The sequence below is a fragment of the Trichomycterus rosablanca genome, chromosome 4 (genome assembly GCF_030014385.1).
Source record: "Trichomycterus rosablanca isolate fTriRos1 chromosome 4, fTriRos1.hap1, whole genome shotgun sequence".
NCBI lineage: Eukaryota > Metazoa > Chordata > Actinopteri > Siluriformes > Trichomycteridae > Trichomycterus > Trichomycterus rosablanca.
Genome location: NC_085991.1, coordinates 41,932,014 through 41,950,557, shown reverse-complemented (window position 1 = coordinate 41,950,557; position 18,544 = coordinate 41,932,014). Strand labels below are relative to the sequence as shown.

General features: G+C 41.6%; 1 protein-coding gene across 2 annotated transcripts in view; it reads right to left on the bottom strand.

Moving 5' to 3' along the window:
* Positions 1-18,544, bottom strand: part of si:ch211-200p22.4 (phosphatidylinositol-binding clathrin assembly protein) — a 130,504-nt gene that overhangs the window by 37,534 nt on the left and 74,426 nt on the right. For both annotated transcript variants that reach the window (XM_062994322.1, XM_062994323.1), the window contains exons 7-9: positions 13,570-13,676; positions 11,935-11,976; positions 786-871 (exon numbers count right to left, since the gene is read on the bottom strand). In XM_062994322.1, the coding sequence (XP_062850392.1) occupies positions 786-871; positions 11,935-11,976; positions 13,570-13,676 (235 nt within the window). The remainder of the gene's footprint in view (positions 1-785; positions 872-11,934; positions 11,977-13,569; positions 13,677-18,544) is intronic.

Here is an 18,544-nt window from a genome sequence, read left to right as displayed (position 1 = left end):
GAGGTGGTTTTAATGTTATGGCTGATCGGTGTATATTTATTTTTCTTTTGGCTGCTCCCATATTTTAGGGGTCATCACGGGGATCGTTCTGGTCTGCGTACCTGATATGGCACAGTTTTTACACCGGGTGCTCTTCCCACTGCAACCCCTTTTTATCTCCACACTGAGAATACACTGACTAGTAAAATTCCAAATAGCTTGACTATCCACCCCTCAGACACAGCCAGCCATGTCTGTGTCTATGGCTGACTGCACAGATAACTTCTGTGGGAAGTCCTGGTTTGCAACTGATTTTTTAATTCAATTCAAAGGTGTTCAGTAGGGTTGAGGTCAGGGTTCTATTCAGGACATTGGTGTTCTTTGTCAAACCATGTCTTTATGGACAATGCTTTGCGCAAAAAGCCATAGTCATCCTGAAACAGGAAAGGGGATTCCCTAAACCATTTCCATATAGCAATAAACTTATAATTTATTTTATATAATAGGATTTATGCATATGTGTGGCTGAACACATGAACCTATTAATTAAGAGGGGTGTCCACACACTATATAGTGTGTGTGCTGTGTGATAAGGCTGCATTTATAGGTTAGGTCACTGTAAGTCAGTCAGTCAGCCTCTAGGGTGCATCTACAGTTCCAAGGGTTAAAAGCAAAAGAACCTTGCTGGACATGCTGGACTGTTTGTGCTTATTTGTTGGCATTTTGCCATTGATGCCCATGGTGGCCTGAAGTACAAGTAAAGCCCCACGTTAAGTTTACCGCTGAGTCGAAATAAAGTGATGTACCTGCTGTCTGCAGAAAACTCTTTAGTCTTCTTGCCCTCCAGAGAGGCCAGATGTTGCTCCAGAGCCTCCAACAAACTGCTGGGAGCCTACAGAGAGAGAGACAGTCTGATTAAAGCAGGTTTAAACATTTTTTAACATATGCTATACATTAACTGTGCTGACTCATCAGTTGTTGTGCACAATGAGCCAAAACGATAAGTTCACATCCAAAACGTGCATGTCAATGCTACACACTATATTACCAAAAGTATTCGCTCGTCTGCCTTTACACGCATATGAACTTGAGTGACATCCCATTTAAAATCCATAGGGTTCAATATGATGTTGGCCCACCCTTTGCAGCTATAACAGTTTCAACTCTTCTGGGAGGGCTTTCCACAAGGTTAAGGAGTGTGTTTATGGGAATTTTTGACCATTCTTTCAGAAGCGCATTTGTGAGGTCAGACACTGATGTTGGACAAGAAGGCCTGGCTCGCAGTCTCCGCTCTAATTCATCCCAAAGGTGTTCTGTCGGGTTGAGGTCAGGACATGTCTTTATGGACCTTGCTTTGTGCACTGGTGCGCAGTCATGTTGGAACAGGAAGGGGCCATCCCCAAACTGTTCCCACAAAGTTAGGAGCATGAAATTGTACAAAATCTCTTGGTATGCTGAAGCATTAAGAGTTCCTTTCACTGGAACTAAGGGGCCGAGCCCAACTCCTGAAAAACAACCCCACACCATAATCCCCCCTCCACCAAACTTTACACTCGGCACAATGCAGCAGAAGCTTTTACCCAGTCATTTAAACAAGTGAGGGTTAAGACAATTAATGGCAACTTAAGCCCAAAAGTGGTGGGCTTGAACTGGCAACCCTCTAATTACTAGTCCAGTACCTTAAACACCAAGCCACCACTGCCCATATAACTTTATTTATTAGGATTTTAAAGGCATGTTTTACAGACTTTGGCTACATTCATCACAGAAGGTTTAACAGAGTCAAACACAGTCATGGACAATTTAGTATCATGGACAATTCACCTTACTTGCATGTCTTTGGACTGTGGGAGGAAACCGGAGCTCCCAGAGGAAACCCACACAGACACGTGGAGGACGTTCCACACAGAAACAACCCAAACGATTGGATTGAAGTATGTCTGAAACAGCAAAGGTTGCTTACAGGCAGCCGCCAACAAGTACCTGCCAAGCGATTGTTGGACAGCCAATGACTCAAAGATTTAATGACAGTGGATCATATTAAGTTCATCCATGTTGCCTCAGTGGGCTACACACTACTCCTGTCACAAGTGAGGGTTTTGGGCTTGATCAGGACACCAACAATGGCAACTTGAGCCCAAAAGTGGTGGGCTTCAACTGGCAACCCTCTGATTACTAGTCCAGTACCTTAAACACTGAGCAACCACTGGTCATATAACTAGATAAAATATAAGAAGGGTAAGTTGTGGAGCTTCCAGAACTTTCTATTCACTTCAAATCCAAGGATAACAAGTCAAAAGTTAATAAAACTACAAAAACAGATATTGTATAACTGACGACGGTTCAGAAGAACTAAAACTGAAATAGTGGCAAAGTGCGACCTTCCAGGTTACAAAAAAACCCACCATGCACATCCACCAAAAAAAATTCCTTTTCTTAAAAAGGAATTGGTTAGCACTTTGCTACAAATAATGTTTACTTATACTGTGAAGAAGAAGATAGAAGATATACTTTGTCATTTATACATACAGTATATACAGGTGTACAGTACAATGAAATTCTTTTTCCACATATCCCAGCTTGTTTGGAAGCTGGGGTCAGAGCGCAGGGTCAGCCATCGTACCGCGCCCCTGGAGCAGACAGGGTTAAGGGCCTTGCTCAAGGACACAACAGTGGCTGCATAACAGAGCCTGGATTTGAACCACCAATCTTCCGGTTGATAGCCCAAAGCTCTACCCACTAGGCTACCACTGTCCAATGTGCTGGCACCTTGAGACCTTATGCTGTTCTAATGTAGTGATGTTAGCACGTAAGCTAGCTGATTCAGTTGTTAGAGCTCATTCATTCAGATTACTTGGGAAATCAATCCTTGTGCTGTCCATAAAAGCTTTAATTAGTTTAAAGAAGGACTCTCTGGGACAAATTTAAAGTCCATTAACAAGCTTAAGCAACTGGAATTGCTAGACATTAGTAATACCCTTGACTGCCACTGTGTTTTATGGACAGATAAGCCAACACATTAAGGCCACCCCCCAAAACATGCTATTTTGTATCAACTGTAGGGCTGCCACTAACGACTATTTTTTAATCGATTCATCTATAGACTATTTTACAGATTAGTCGATTCATCTAAACGATTCATTTTCCTCCAAATATTTGCTATAATATTAAACTTATAGCAGAAATAAAATAATTAGAGGTGAGCACGTCTCATTAAGTCCAATGTACAGTAAAATCAGAATGAGCCCAGATTCTAACCTACACATTCACTCAAAACTTACTTCAAATTCTAAGTGATGTAAACAGTGGTAAGTGTTTCACACGAGAAGCTTTTTGTTTTGTGAGCTCAATGCAGCAAAGTGTGTGGAGGTCTAACTGAACTTGCTCAGAAATATGGTATTCCAAGATCTCCATGATTAAGAAGCTTAATGAAACAATATAGAAGTCAAAGTTTTGCTGCATCTCATGCACCCTTACTGAACTCGCTAAGGAATACGGTATTCCAAGATCTCTGTGATTAAGAAGCCTAATGAAACAATATAGACGTGCAACATCGCACTAGTGCTGCTGTGGTACCATCAAAGCTTTGCACAGTGTACAAACCACCTTTTTGTTTTGTGCCAGTTTTAAGTATTCCCAAACTTTTGATGATTTGGGTCTTGGAAAACGTTTAGTTTTTCCGCTAAAAGCCCTCTACAATCGGCCTCTGACTCTGCTGCAGACGGCATTTTTTACCAGTGACTGGACCAAATACGACTTCGGTCATGCACGCAGCAAGTAGTGCTGAGGGGAATCATATGAACGGTTGTATGAATGGAAATGTAGAAATTATAAAGGATCATTTATTATCATAGTTTTAAAAAAGATGCATTGACTTAAAATATTGACCTCGACACATTTTTAGGTCAACCAAACGCGGCATGTCAGTCAGAGATATACTAAATATTGAGCTGATGGTAGGTACTAGTAGTACATGTGTTCAAAGCAAATGAAATATAAGGTTTTGAAGCAAAAAAAAAAAAAACTCTATAGGTATAGAAATCTGAACTCTATTGAGAACCTAAGTGAGACGAAGAGTCCACGAGAGGATATAAAGAGATTCTATACTGAAATTCAATGCTCTATATTCTCCAGTTTCATTTTTTTGTTTATTTTGCTCATCTTTAGGGTTTTGACTATAGAACGACGCTTTCTGAGCCATCTTCATGTTATCATCATCATATCTTGTTGCACGTCGTATTTACCTTTCATAATCATTTCTGACGTCTTTCCCTGCACTTTTTCCCTGTGAGCGCCAGCCAATAAGTGAGAATTGACAAAATGAAAAGGCTACAAAACAGGATTGTAAAAGCGAGCAAGCAGCAGATCGTTTACATTACGCAACTATTAGAATCGATCTGTAAAGTCGATGCTTAATATCCTACAGCAAACAGAAGTGAGCTAGTTCATTTCCACTGTGTCAATGTTAGCAGAAGCAGAGTTTTCAGATTCTCAGAGTTTCTGAGGGGACCGGGAACTTGGTGCCAACTTTCCACATCACATGGCTGATGTTTAAGCAACCGCGGAGTGCTAAACTGTCTGTCTGCGCCAGCTGGTATGTCTGATGCGGCATTTTAGGACTGATGATAACACGTCCCCTGACGACGTACTCTCACCACTTTCCCTTGAAAGAATACCGTCATCAGACGGGCTGTTTTCATAGCATTAAGTCTGTTAGATGGCCGAGCGAGGGGTTTAACTCCGCTCTACCAGAAATGTCCCAGTAAATGTCAAAGCTGTTGTTATGGAGCTCAAAATATCACTACTAAGTTCTAAACTCGAGATGAAACACCAGCACAAAAGCTGGTTTTCAGAACATTTATGGATTTATTTTATGTGGCTAAACCAGACATCCCAAGTCTCCCGGAAGTTCCGGGAGTTTCCCGCATATACATAGTGGCTCCCTGATGCCCGCAAGTCAGATAAAATCTCAATCTAGTGCACTGTGTAGGGAACATAAATTAGTTGTCTAATATACTGTCTAGTGCACTAAGTGGAGAACATAAATTCATATCTAATACACGATCTAGTGCACTATGTAGGGAACATAAATCCGTTATCTGATATACAATCTAGCGCACTGTGTAGGGAACATAAATCAATTGTCTAATTCGCTCTCTAGTGCACTAAGTAGGGAACATAAATCTGTGATCGAATATACAATCTAGTGCACTATGTAGGGAATATAAATCCGTTATCTGTTATCACCCATATCCTTTGGTGTGTGAGAGGGGGGGGGGGGGGGGGGAGTGTCCCTCCCTGTCCTATGCAGTGAGCAAACTGTTTGCTGAGTCTTATCTCAAACTTTCTTGACCTCAACCCTAACACATCTAACACATATGGGATTCATTGGAATGTCCACTGCAAGAAAAGATTTTAATATATCAGCACTCACTGTAGCCAACATAACAAGATCGTGTCGGTTCCTCCTCTACAACATCAGGAAGATTCGACCATTTCTCTCCATGGAAGCTACTCAGATTCTGGTCCAGTCACTTGTAATCTCATGGTTGGACTACTGCAACTCCCTCCTGGCAGGTTCTCCCATGTCTACTACTAAACCCTTGCAGCTCATTCAAAATGCAGCTGCTCGCCTGGTTTTTAACCAACCTAAACACTGCCACACTGCGTTCTCTTCACTGGCTTCCTGTAGCTGCACGCATTCAGTTTAAAACACTGATGCTCGCCTATAAAGCCAAAAACGGACCAGCCACAAGCTACCTTCGTGGTCTAATCAAACCCCGCTCTGTACCGGTACGCGCAACCTCCGAGCCACTAGTCTCACTCGACTTGATCCTCCACCCAGGACTCAAGGAAGACAAGCATCAAGGCTCTTCTCTGTTCTGGCACCCAAGTGGTGGAACAAACTTCCCCTGTCTGTCTGAACATCTGAGTCTTTTGCTGTCTTTAAAAAACGATTAAAAACCTTCATCACCTCTTTACTAAGCACTTAAGCTGACATGTACTTACTAACACTCTTATTCATTTCTTTAAAAAAACAAAACAAAAAAAACCACTTTGGTTCTAACAGAATTTTCTGCAGATTTGTGTTCTTGAACTGTTGTTGTTTTTTTAAAAATATTTTCCCCCTCTTTATTCCCCCAATATTTATCCCCCAGTCTAGTTGTGTCCAATTACCCTGATTGCGTCCTCTATACTGATTCAACCCTTCACCGCTGACTGAGGACGCCTCTCAACTGACATGCGCCCCCTCCGGCACGTACAGTCAGTACAGACTGCATTTTTCACCTGCACGAGCCGAGTTCATACACTTGATGGGCACTGTGTACAGAGGGACACAACCCCATCAGCATTATTCCTCAGCCCTGTGTAGGTGCCATCAGTCAGTCAGCAGGGGCTGCAGTCGCACCAGTTATGAGGACCTATGATCCGACTTTCTTACCCTCTAACCCTGAACAACAGCCAATCGTTGTTCATGCTGACGCTCAGCCCAGTCGGAAAGGCAGAGCTGAGATTCCATACTATGTATTCGAAACCCCAACTCTGGTGAGCTAGCATACTTTACCGCTGCACCACCTGAGCAGCTACTCATTCATTTCTTTAAAAAGAAAGATAAATAAATAAATAAAAACCACTTTGGTTCTAACAAAATTTTCAGCAGATTTGTGTTCTTGGACTAGAGTAATGTAATGTTTACTATGGAAGCATTTCTGTAAGTCGTCTGGATAAGAGCGTCTGCTAAATGCCGAAAATGTAAATGTATTATGCCTAAATATAAATAAATCCCTGCAGTCAAGTTTAAAAATCTAGTAGAAAGCCTTTACATTAAAGTATATAGCATAGCACATTTAAATAATGAAAACAGATTTCAGAAACACATTATGCTTGTGTCTCTTTGAACTTTGACACAGTATTTCAAAGCATTAGGACCATTTTTCACTTAAAACTTTGATTTACGTTCTCAAAATTGTTTGTATGTATAAATAATCTACCTCTATTTACTGAGTCTGCTTGTGTATATACATTAAATTCTATACACATCAACTGTGGAAGGGCCGTAGTGAAACTTTTCTAAAAGAGAAGAGATGAATACGAGTACTTTAATAGCCACAGCTTTAATCCAGCATGCTTTTCTACCCACTGGCACAACAAAGACTCTTTGAAAGTTACATGAATACTTTACAACAGTGACACAAGAAGTCAGCGGGCAATATTACCCCCTGTGAAGTGAATACTAGGCTGGTTGCAAAATACAGTAGACACTTGAGTTACGAACGGTTTACCATACGAACATTTTGGGTTACGAGCGATCTTTTTCAACTTAACGTACAAACAAATTTCGGATTACGAACGGAAATTCGCGAAACACGTGACGTCACGAACAAGTTCACTCCGACCATCTCTCTCTCTATATATACAGGTCCTTCTCAAAAAATTAGCATATTGTGATAAAGTTCATTATTTTCCATAATGTAATGATAAAAATTAAACTTTCATATATTTTAGATTCATTGCACACCAACTGAAATATTTCAGGTCTTTTATTGTTTTAATACTGATGATTTTGGCATACAGCTCATGAAAACCCAAAATTCCTATCTCAAAAAATTAGCATATCATGAAAAGGTTCTCTAAACGAGCTATTAACCTAATCATCTGAATCAACGAATTAACTCTAAACACCTGCAAAAGATTCCTGAGGCTTTTAAAAACTCCCAGCCTGGTTCATTACTCAAAACTGCAATCATGGGTAAGACTGCCGACCTGACTGCTGTCCAGAAGGCCATCATTGACACCCTCAAGCAGGTAAGGGTAAGACACAGAAAGAAATTTCTGAACGAATAGGCTGTTCCCAGAGTGCTGTATCAAGGCACCTCAGTGGGAAGTCTGTGGGAAGGAAAAAGTGTGGCAGAAAACGCTGCACAACGAGAAGAGGTGACCGGACCCTGAGGAAGATTGTGGAGAAGGGCCGATTCCAGACCTTGGGGGACCTGCGGAAGCAGTGGACTGAGTCTGGAGTAGAAACATCCAGAGCCACCGTGCACAGGCGTGTGCAGGAAATGGGCTACAGGTGCCGCATTCCCCAGGTCAAGCCACTTTTGAACCAGAAACAGCGGCAGAAGCGCCTGACCTGGGCTACAGAGAAGCAGCACTGGACTGTTGCTCAGTGGTCCAAAGTACTGTTTTCGGAAATCAAGGTGCCAGAGTCTGGAGGAAGACTGGGGAGAAGGAAATGCCAAAATGCCTGAAGTCCAGTGTCAAGTACCCACAGTCAGTGATGGTCTGGGGTGCCATGTCAGCTGCTGGTGTTGGTCCACTGTGTTTTATCAAGGGCAGGGTCAATGCAGCTAGCTATCAGGAGATTTTGGAGCACTTCATGCTTCCATCTGCTGAAAAGCTTTATGGAGATGAAGATTTCATTTTTCAGCACGACCTGGCACCTGCTCACAGTGCCAAAACCACTGGTGAATGGTTTACTGACCATGGTATTACTGTGCTCAATTGGCCTGCCAACTCTCCTGACCTGAACCCCATAGATAATCAGTGGGATATTGTGAAGAGAAAGTTGAGAGACACAAGACCCAACACTCTGGATGAGCTTAAGGCCGCTATCGAAGCATCCTGGGCCTCCATAACACCTCAGCAGTGCCACAGGCTGATTGCCTCCATGCCACGCCGCATTGAAGCAGTCATTTCTGCAAAAGGATTCCCGACCAAGTATTGAGTGCATAACTGAACATAATTATTTGAAGGTTGACTTTTTTTGTATTAAAAACACTTTTGAGATAGGAATTTTGGGTTTTCATGAGCTGTATGCCAAAATCATCAGTATTAAAACAATAAAAGACCTGAAATATTTCAGTTGGTGTGCAATTAATCTAAAATATATGAAAGTTTAATTTTTATCATTACATTATGGAAAATAATGAACTTTATCACAATATGCTAATTTTTTGAGAAGGACCTGTATATATATATATATACAGTGAAAGAACATCCAGACAGTGGACAGTGTTTTTTTCGGTGTTTTCTTTATATTTCGTAAAGTTCAATATTAAAATGGCCAAAAAGAAGCTGCAGAGAAAGCGTTGTTCTGTTGTATAATTACTCCTGCCAGTAGGTGTCACTGTGTATCAGACAGAGGGGACAGTGAGTGAGAGAGAAGAAAGAAGTCCGCAAAGTTTTTTTTTTTTTTCTTCGTGCAATTGCACCTACAAAATGCAACACTATTAAATTAAAGAAGGAATTAATAGAGAAATATGAGAGTTATTGTTGTTTCTGGTAGATACATTTTATATAAAACAGTAGGAAATGTATTATGGTGTATGGTACAGCACACGTACTGTACTGAAATGTGATGTGTGTTTTTTATGTACAGTACTACTGTGTATTGTTGTTTATTATTGTTTATTACAGGAATGTCTATTCTATAATTTAAGATTTAAGGGAAAATATACTTGTATTTATAACAAAAAAGACCATTTAAGACATTAGAAAGGTTAGGTAAAAGGGGGTTTGGGAGGTCTGGCACGGATTAATTCTATTTACATTATTTCTTATGGGAAAAAATAGGTTTAACTAACAAACATTTTGACTTAAGAACAGCCCTTCAGAACCAATTAAATTCGTAAGTCAAGGGTCTACTGTATTTGCTAAAACGATTCAACATTTACTCCCTCATACCGTGGCCATAGTGAGGGGGCAACATTTGATATGGACAATGAGGGCAGAACTAAGGCAGAGATTGTGGTGTGGTGATTCAGTGTGTTTTTTATAGTTCTATAGTGAAGAAGTCTAGCGCATAGCTAGTACAAACAATGTGCATATGATATTATTGCTAACCATTAGGTGCATCCTGTTTGCTTTAATTGTCCTTGAGGTGTGTCTAGAACTCAACCGTTTGAAGTTGGACAGTTCTTTAAGAGCCCACAATTTACACTGCACTGTCAGGAAATTATCCAAGCCATGAAGTCCAAGGAACCGTTTGTAGCGAGGTATAGATCAGAGCACTGATATAAAATATATCTAAGGCTTTAAGTGTTCCCAGGACCACAGTGGCATCAATAGTGTTGAAACGGAAAGAGCTTGGCACAACTTTGAACCGTCCTAGAGTTAGCTGTTCAGTCAACTGGCCAATGAAAAATTCTGTGACGCATTGAAAGAACCATCTTTAAAACACTAAATCAGCTCTTCATGGCAAAGTGGCAGGATGGAAGCCACTTCTGGGCATGAGAGCCAGCTTAGAGTTTGCTAGATGGCACGTATTGCCTCAACTTTATGAAAATTAAACCAACCCAGGCAGGACAAAAAGCACTATATGTGACCAAAAAACAAGGAACTGAATGTCACCTGGCTCATACCCTCCCTACATCAAAACGTGGTGGCAGCATTATGTTACAAGGGAGCTCCTCAATGGTAGGGAGAGAGAGACTGCTAGAAATTGAGTGTCAAACTGAAAACCCAGTGAATAAAACCTCCTCCAGATTGCACATCAAGATTGCATTTTTTTTTTTAATGCATTTTCTCCCCTTTTTCTCCCCCTTTTAGCGAGTCCAATTGCCCAACTGCATCATGCTTCCTCTCTGCCTATGCCGATCCCTGCTCTGACCGAGGAGATCGAAGCTAACCCACGCCCCCGCCGACACGTGGGCAGCAAGCCGTATGCATCTTATCACCCACACATTGACGAGTGTTGTGCCACCCAGCATTGTGTACGGATAGACACACCCTGAGAGCACTCTTTCCTCATCTCTGTGTAGGCGCCTCTAATCAGCCAGCAGAGGTCGTAATAGCACCAGTCTGACAGATAGAGACCCATATCCGGCTTAGTCCCGCTTATCTGAACAGCAGGCCAATCTTTGTTCATGTGACCGCTCAGCCTCAGTCGGCAAGGCAGAGCTGAGATTCGATACGATGTATTCAAGATCCCAGCTCTGGTTGCAGCGTGTGTTTTTACCACTGCGCCACCTGAGCGGCCTGATAATTAACTTTTTAAAGTGACCTGGAGAGGCTGTGGGACAAGTCTCTGAATGTCCTTGAGTGGCCCAACCAGAGCCCAGTCTTAAACCCCCATCAAAAATCCGTAGGGAGACCTGAAGAGGGAAGTCTGCAGACAAACGACATCCAATCTAATGGAGCATGTGAGGATCTGCCATGACGAATGGGATAAACAGCCCAAATTCAGGAGTGAAAAGCTGGTATCCAGAAAGACTTATGGCTGATGTACTGAATTAATATGGATCTGCAACTAGCCTGTTATCAAAATACATCCACAGGTCATAATTTCTTCAAATGACTCCTTGGCACCACCCCATTTTTTACATTTTGTCTATCAGCATTACAAATTTTCTAACTTTTCCACCTCGTTCAAGCGTGAAAACTTTTTTTTGCGATATTTGGGTTTTAGCTTTTCGAATTTTTAGCTTTTCCATCCAGGTGTTTTAATGCGCAGTTTTCAAAATTCGCAAAAAGTTGGTGGATGGAAAACCGTCTAGTGTTTCCATCTTAAAACACAAAGCCTGACACTCAGCAGCAACGCATGTGAACAGTTTGCAGGAAAATGACGCACTTAGCTCTTTTTCATTATGAATTTATTTAACATTTATTATGCCCGATTGTAAGCGAAAAACAAGATGGACCCTGCAACAACAACAACAAAAAAAAAAACGTGAATATCGCGGTGTGGCGGTTGCTTGGCATGCCCTGCGGTTGGCTGGTCTATACCGCGATATTTCAAAATTGCGGTTAGCGCGACAGCCCTAATTGTAGAACTACAAAGTGCTCCTTTATGAAAAGTGGAGCTGATAAAATGGACAGCAGTGAGTGTAGAAACAAGGAGGTGGTTTTAATGTTATGGCTGATATGAAAGTATGAAGTAAAACAGTAAATATGAAAGCTGTGTAGAATATACAGAGCAAGAAGACAGAACGTGAAGATGATTAAATGAACACTGACCTGAGTGAGATCTGGGATGTCACCCTGATCAATCCCAACTTGCTGTGTCACAAACAACACACAGGAACACAAACACAAGGTGGGGGAGGTGTTGGGTGATGGTTTGGTGTAACAAAAACATAAAAAACAAAGGATCATTAATTCATGCAATGACTATAAATTAAAAAAAACATCAACAGAAACATGGAGGTCGGACATGCTGCAGGACGCTCGGCACATGGAAATGAATGTAGACGTGGATAACGAATGAGTCGGACTGCAGAGACCTGTGTGCTGGGACTCGATACTCAGAAGCAATTTAAAACACAATAAACCTCCCACCTAGACACGAGTGATCGATTCCACGACTAGAGCGGGTAGAAGGAGGTTCTGCTTAAAATGCCTGTTTTACATTCATGTCTCACTGACGCTTATTGCATTTAATTGGCAGGCCAACAGGATCCAACTAAAATGTGTAGCTTTGAGACTGCAAGGGAAAAATGATGTAAGATTTTAAACAAGAACAGAAACAGTTTTATATGTGAGGGATGGAGGGTAATAATTTATCGATGTCTCAGATGCGGGCCTTTATCTCTATAGCGGACATTGTTGGAGTGGACATCCTCTGTGTCAGTCAGAAAACATTTATGTACACTGATCAACCATAACATTAAAACCACCTTCTTGTTTCTACACTCACTGTCTATTTTATCAGCTCTACTTACAATATAAAAGCACTTTATAGTTCTACAATTACTGACTGTAGTCCACCTATTTCTCTACATGCTTTGTTAGCCCCCTTTCATGCTACAGAGTAGGTATTATTTAGGTGGTGGATCATTCTCAGCACTGCAGTGACACTGACATGGTGGTGGTGTGTTAGTGTGTGTCGTGCTGGTATGAGTGGATCAGACACAGCAGCGATGATGGAGTTTTTAAACACCTCACTGTCCCTGCTGGATTGACAATAGTCCACCAACCAAAAATATCCAGCCAGCAGTGCCCCGGGGGCAGCATCCTGTGACCACTGATGAAGATCTCAAAGATGACCAACTCAAACAGCAGCAATAGATGAGCGATCGTCTCTGACTTTACATCTACAAGGTGGACCAACTAGGTACGAGTGTCTAATAGAGTGGACAGTGAGTGGACAAGGTGTCTGATCCACTCATACCAGCACAACACACACTAACACACACTAACACACACTAACACACCACCACCATGTCAGTGTCACTGCAGTGCTGAGAATGATCCACCACCTAAATAATACCTGCTCTGTAGTGGTTTTGTGGTGGTCTCGACCATTGAAGAACAGCATGAAGAGAAGAAACAGATGGACTACAGTCAGTAATTGTAGAACTACAAAGTGCTTCTATATGGTAAGTGGAGCTGATATAATGGACAGTGAGTGTAGAAACAAGGAGGTGGTTTTAATGTTATGGCTGATCGGTGTATACTAGTGAGCAAACACGTACGTTTTTTTTTTGTTTTTTTTTTTTTACAGCAGGTACAATTAAAGCTCATTTTATTTCAGGTTATTTAGGTTTTCTTGATTAAATGTTGCAAGTATTCATGCCTACGTCCAGGCAAAATCCTTGTGTGAGGTCTGTGATGTGAGCATCATAATAAATACACAATAAATAAACACAGTACCTCTGCTACTTTGAGAAACTCGGACAGCTTAGTCATCCTGTAAAGGAACTTCTTATAGATGTCCAGCGCGTCTTTGCACTGGTTCTTTTTCATATCAAAATATTTCTCTGTGGAAAGAGATAAAAAACAGCCATTAGATAAGCCATTTCAGAAAAATGCTGCATTTACCACATCAGCAAACTGTCAAAACAAGCCCGGCTCTCTAATGGCACTGCCCGGATTGTGACACAAACTGCGGCATGCAAATTGTCCTCCAGTGGACAGCGAGTGCTATTAATGCTCACTCAGTGTCATCCACTAAACCCTGTCAGTAAGAATCAGCCATTTAGCACAGATGCTTGTAGAAAAAAATTAGATTTTAAGAGCTTCTTCAATCAAAAATAGCTTAGAAAATGAAACACCGATCTGGACATGTGAAGCACATCAGTGCTAATGAGTGTGTTTTGCTGAGCTATGCTAACACATGCTGCTTGTTCCTCACATAATGATGATGTGCAGACAGAAATGTAGAAGCTGTCAGGCTTTCAGAAACAAATACTGCAAACCTGCATTCTTGTAATCTAATGAGTAAGAATAGCACAAATCTCTGTAAATAAATGAGGACACGACACACACAGGTTCTTTTTTAATTTTCTATTTTTCCCACTTTTTCCCCCAGTTTTTCCTCCCCTAATTTAGTTGTGTCCAATTACCCTGATTGTGTCCTCTATACTGATTTGACCCTTCACCGCTGACTGAGGACGCCTCTCAACTGACATACAGTGGGGCCAAAAAGTATTTAGTCAGCCACTGATTGTGCAAGTTCTCCTACTTAGAAAGATGAGAGAGGTCTGTAATTTTCATCATAGGTACACTTCAACTATGAGAGACAAAATGAGAAAAAAAAATCCAGGAAATCACATTGTAGGATTTTTAAAGAATTTATTTGTAAATTATGGTGGAAAATAAGTATTTGGTCAATAACAAAAGTTCAACTCAATACTTTGTAACATAACCTTTGTTGGCAATGACAGAGGTGAAACGTTTCCTGTAAGTCTTCACCAGGTTTGCACACACTGTAGCTGGTATTTTGGCCCATTCCTCCATGCAGATCTCCTCTAAAGCAGTGATGTTATGGGGCTGTCGCTGGGCAACACAGACTTTCAACTCCCTCCACAAATTTTCTAGGGGGTTGAGGTCTAGAGACTGGCTAGGCCACTCCAGGACCTTGAAATGCTTTTTACGGAGCCACTCCTTCGTTGCCCGAGCGGTGTGTTTGGGATCATTGTCATGCTGGAAGACCCAGCCACGTTCCATCTTCAATGCTCTCACTGATGGAAGGAGATTTTGGCTTAAAATCTCACGATACATGGCCCTGTTCATTCTTCCCTTAACACGGATCAGTCGTCCTGTCCCCTTTGCAGAAAAACAGCCCCAAAGCATGATGTTTCCACCCCCATGCTTCACAGTAGGTATGGTGTTCTTGGGATGCAACTCAGTATTCTTCTTCCTCCAAACACGACGAGTTGAGTTTTTACCAAAAAGTTCCATTTTGGTTTCATCTGACCACATGATATTCTCCCAATCCTCTTCTGGATCATACATATGTTCTCTGGCAAACTTCAGACGGGCCTGGACATGTACTGACTTAAGCAGGGGGACACGCCTGGCACTGCAGGATTTGAGTCCCTCTCGGCATAGTGTGTTACTGATGGTAGCCTTTGTTACTTTGGTCCCAGCTCTCTGCAGGTCATTCATCAGGTCCCTCCGTGTAGTTCTGGGATTTTTGCTCACCGTTCTCATGATCATTTTGACCCCACGGGATGAGATCTTGCCCCAGATCGAGGGAGATTATCAATGGTCTTGTATGTCTTCCATTTTCTTACAATTGCTCACACAGTTGATTTATTCCCACCAACCTGCTTGCCTATTGTAGATTCACTCTTCCCAGCCTGGTGCAGGTCTACAATTTTCTTCCTGGTGTCCTTCGACAGTTCTTTGGTCTTGGCCATGGTTGAGTTTGGAGTCTGACTGTTTGAGGCTGTGGACAGGTGTCTTTTATACAGATAACGAGGTCAAACAGGTGCCATTAATACAGGTAACGAGTGGAGGACAGAAGAGCTTCTTAAAGAAGAAGTTACAGGTCTGTGAGAGCCAGAAATCTTGCTTGTTTGTGGGTGACCAAATACTTATTTTCCACCATAATTTACAAATAAATTCCTTAAAAATCCTACAATGTGATTTCCTGGATTTTTTTTTCTCATTTTGTCTCTCATAGTTGAAGTGTACCTATGATGAAAATTACAGACCTCTCTCATCTTTCTAAGTAGGAGAACCTGCACAATCAGTGGCTGACTAAATACTTTTTGGCCTCACTTTACACCCCCCCACATTCCAGACTTGGCACAGTTACACCAAATGCCCTTCCTAATGCAACCCTTCTATTTATATCCGAGCTTGGGACCTGCACTAAGAGAGCACTGACAAGTGTGCCCCGAATTGGCTGGGCTGTTTCAGACCCCTTCCCCAAGACATTAGCCAATCATGTCCATGCAGAAGCCCGACCAACCAATAGCACCACTGAGATTTGAACCCTGGATCCCCAGACTTCAGAAGTAGCAGGTTACATTTACATTTTTGGCATTTAGCAGACGCTTTTATCCAAAGCGACTCACCGTTGTGACTATACAACATAAGGGTTAAGGGTCTTGCTCAAGGGCCCAGCAGTGGCAACCTGGCTGTGGTGGGGCTTGAACTGGCAACCTTCTGATTACTAGTCCAGTACCTTAACCACTGAGCTACAACTGCCCTGTTAGCGCCACCCAAGCGCCCATCATGAGCTTGTTGGACATCCTATTTCAAATCCACACAAATGGATGGATGGATAAGATAGATAGATGGATGGATAAGACATATATATCATATTGGGGCTTGTCTGTGGGAATATGTGCCCATTCCAAAAAAGCCATTTTAAAAAGCATCCGTGAAGTCAGGCACTTATGTTGGTTAAGAAGGCCTGGCCTGAAACGCTTCCCCCAACTGTCACCAAAAAGCTGCTCAACACCTGAACTTGACTATTTACAGACATACACTTCTAGCCAAACATCCCATGGACATCCCATTCCAAAATCATGGACATGAGTATGGTGTTGCCCTCACTTCACAGATGGCACAGCTTATTATATTCTGGAAAGGCTTTCCACAATTTGTCCAAGTTTGTCTGTGGGAATCTGTGTCCATGAGGTAAGAGCATATCTGAGGTCAGGTACTGATGCTAGACAAAAAGACTTGGCCTGTAGCTGATTTCTTCCTAGAGTGGTCAGTAGCACTAAGGTCAGGGCTTTCTGCAAGCCACTGAAGTTCCTTCACACAGTCAAACTCAAGCAGGAAAGGGCCTGAGCTCAATAATTAGAGAGAGTGTTCACAAACTTCTGGCCATAGAATGTATCTCCATACCTTTGGCTATACTTAAGGGCCTGTCTAAGTTACGGCCTCACGTTTACTGGTTAATTTGCACTATGAGGCGGTCCTAGCAATCAGTTAGTCAAAATGTCCAAGATGTCAAAGTGTAAAGAAGCTAAAAACACGACTTGGGTAACCGAGTTTGGAAAACTCACAATCAGTATGCGAACACAAAGGGAAATGTATTAAAACTTAGATGAGTATTTTCGTTTTTGAGACAGAGTCTCACACCGTCGTTGGATGTTCTAGGTCTCATGTGTCAAACTCATTTGGCAAACATAATTTTATGTGGCCCACGAGACGTATGTGGCTTAAAAGACGTATGATTGTTGTGATGGTTCAATAAGTACAGAGATGTACTTATAATTTAATGGGACACCTGTGCCTTTAAGCAGCAACCGTTGACATCGTAGTCACGGCAACTAACTTGACCTATGCTAAGAAGACATCTCACTTTTACGTTTTAGTGGCAAAAGAACCCGGGGTAGCGTAGTCAGTAGCGTATTATAAAACGGATAGTTCCGGTCCTAAAATCTGATTGGCTGAGCCGCGTTCGAAGCCGTTGTAAAATCCCCGATAAACGCACACCTAGGACCACCTCACATCATTCCATATTAATACGCCACTGAATAGAGAAAGTTAATGTTATTTTCGCCCTCATGTTGCCTAGCAACACTGTTAATCGGATTACCTTGCGTCGCGGAAGAATGCTTTATTGTAAGTTTATACACAATAAATACATTTATGATTAAACATTGTTGTATTAACATATTTTATGTTGACCGCCGTTTTATAAAAGCAATAAGCCACTCAAGACCGTACGTTACTGTTACGATTTTAGCACGGGGAAAGAAGTTTTAGGCACTCCGCTTCGCGTCGTGCCAAAAACGTCATCCCCGTGCTAACATCACAGTAACGTACGGCCTCTCGTGGCTTATTGCTTTAATTAAGCAATAGAACACGAGAGGTCGTGTGTTATCGCGAATAACATCACAGCCGTGATGTTATTCTCGATAACACACGACGTCAAGTGTTCTATTGCTTTTATACAACAGTTTTTACAAAATAAAGAAAGAAAATAAATCAAAGAAGTCCTGAATTTCATAATAAATATGCTTTAATATTGACAATACCTTCCGCCAAAAAGTAGTTCCACAACGAATATAAAGTTTAACACTACAAAGCAGACATCCCAAGTTGAAAAATTCATTTCAGGGAGGTAAGAACAACAAAAAGAAAAAGGCAAGAGAACCTCCGAAGGGGAAAAAAAAGAAATAAAAAACCTCTCGCACACACCAAAGGATATGGGTGATAACAGAACTCTTAGGAGCTGTTAACTGGGCTATTAAGCTAACTGTTCGCGTTACAAACACATTAATGTTCCCTACATAGTGCACTAGATTGTGTATCAGATAACGCATTCACGTTCACTACATAGTGCACTAGACAATATATTAGACAATTGATTTATGTTCCCTACACAGTGCACTAGATAACGGATCAGATAACGCATTTAATACGCGATCTGGAAAAA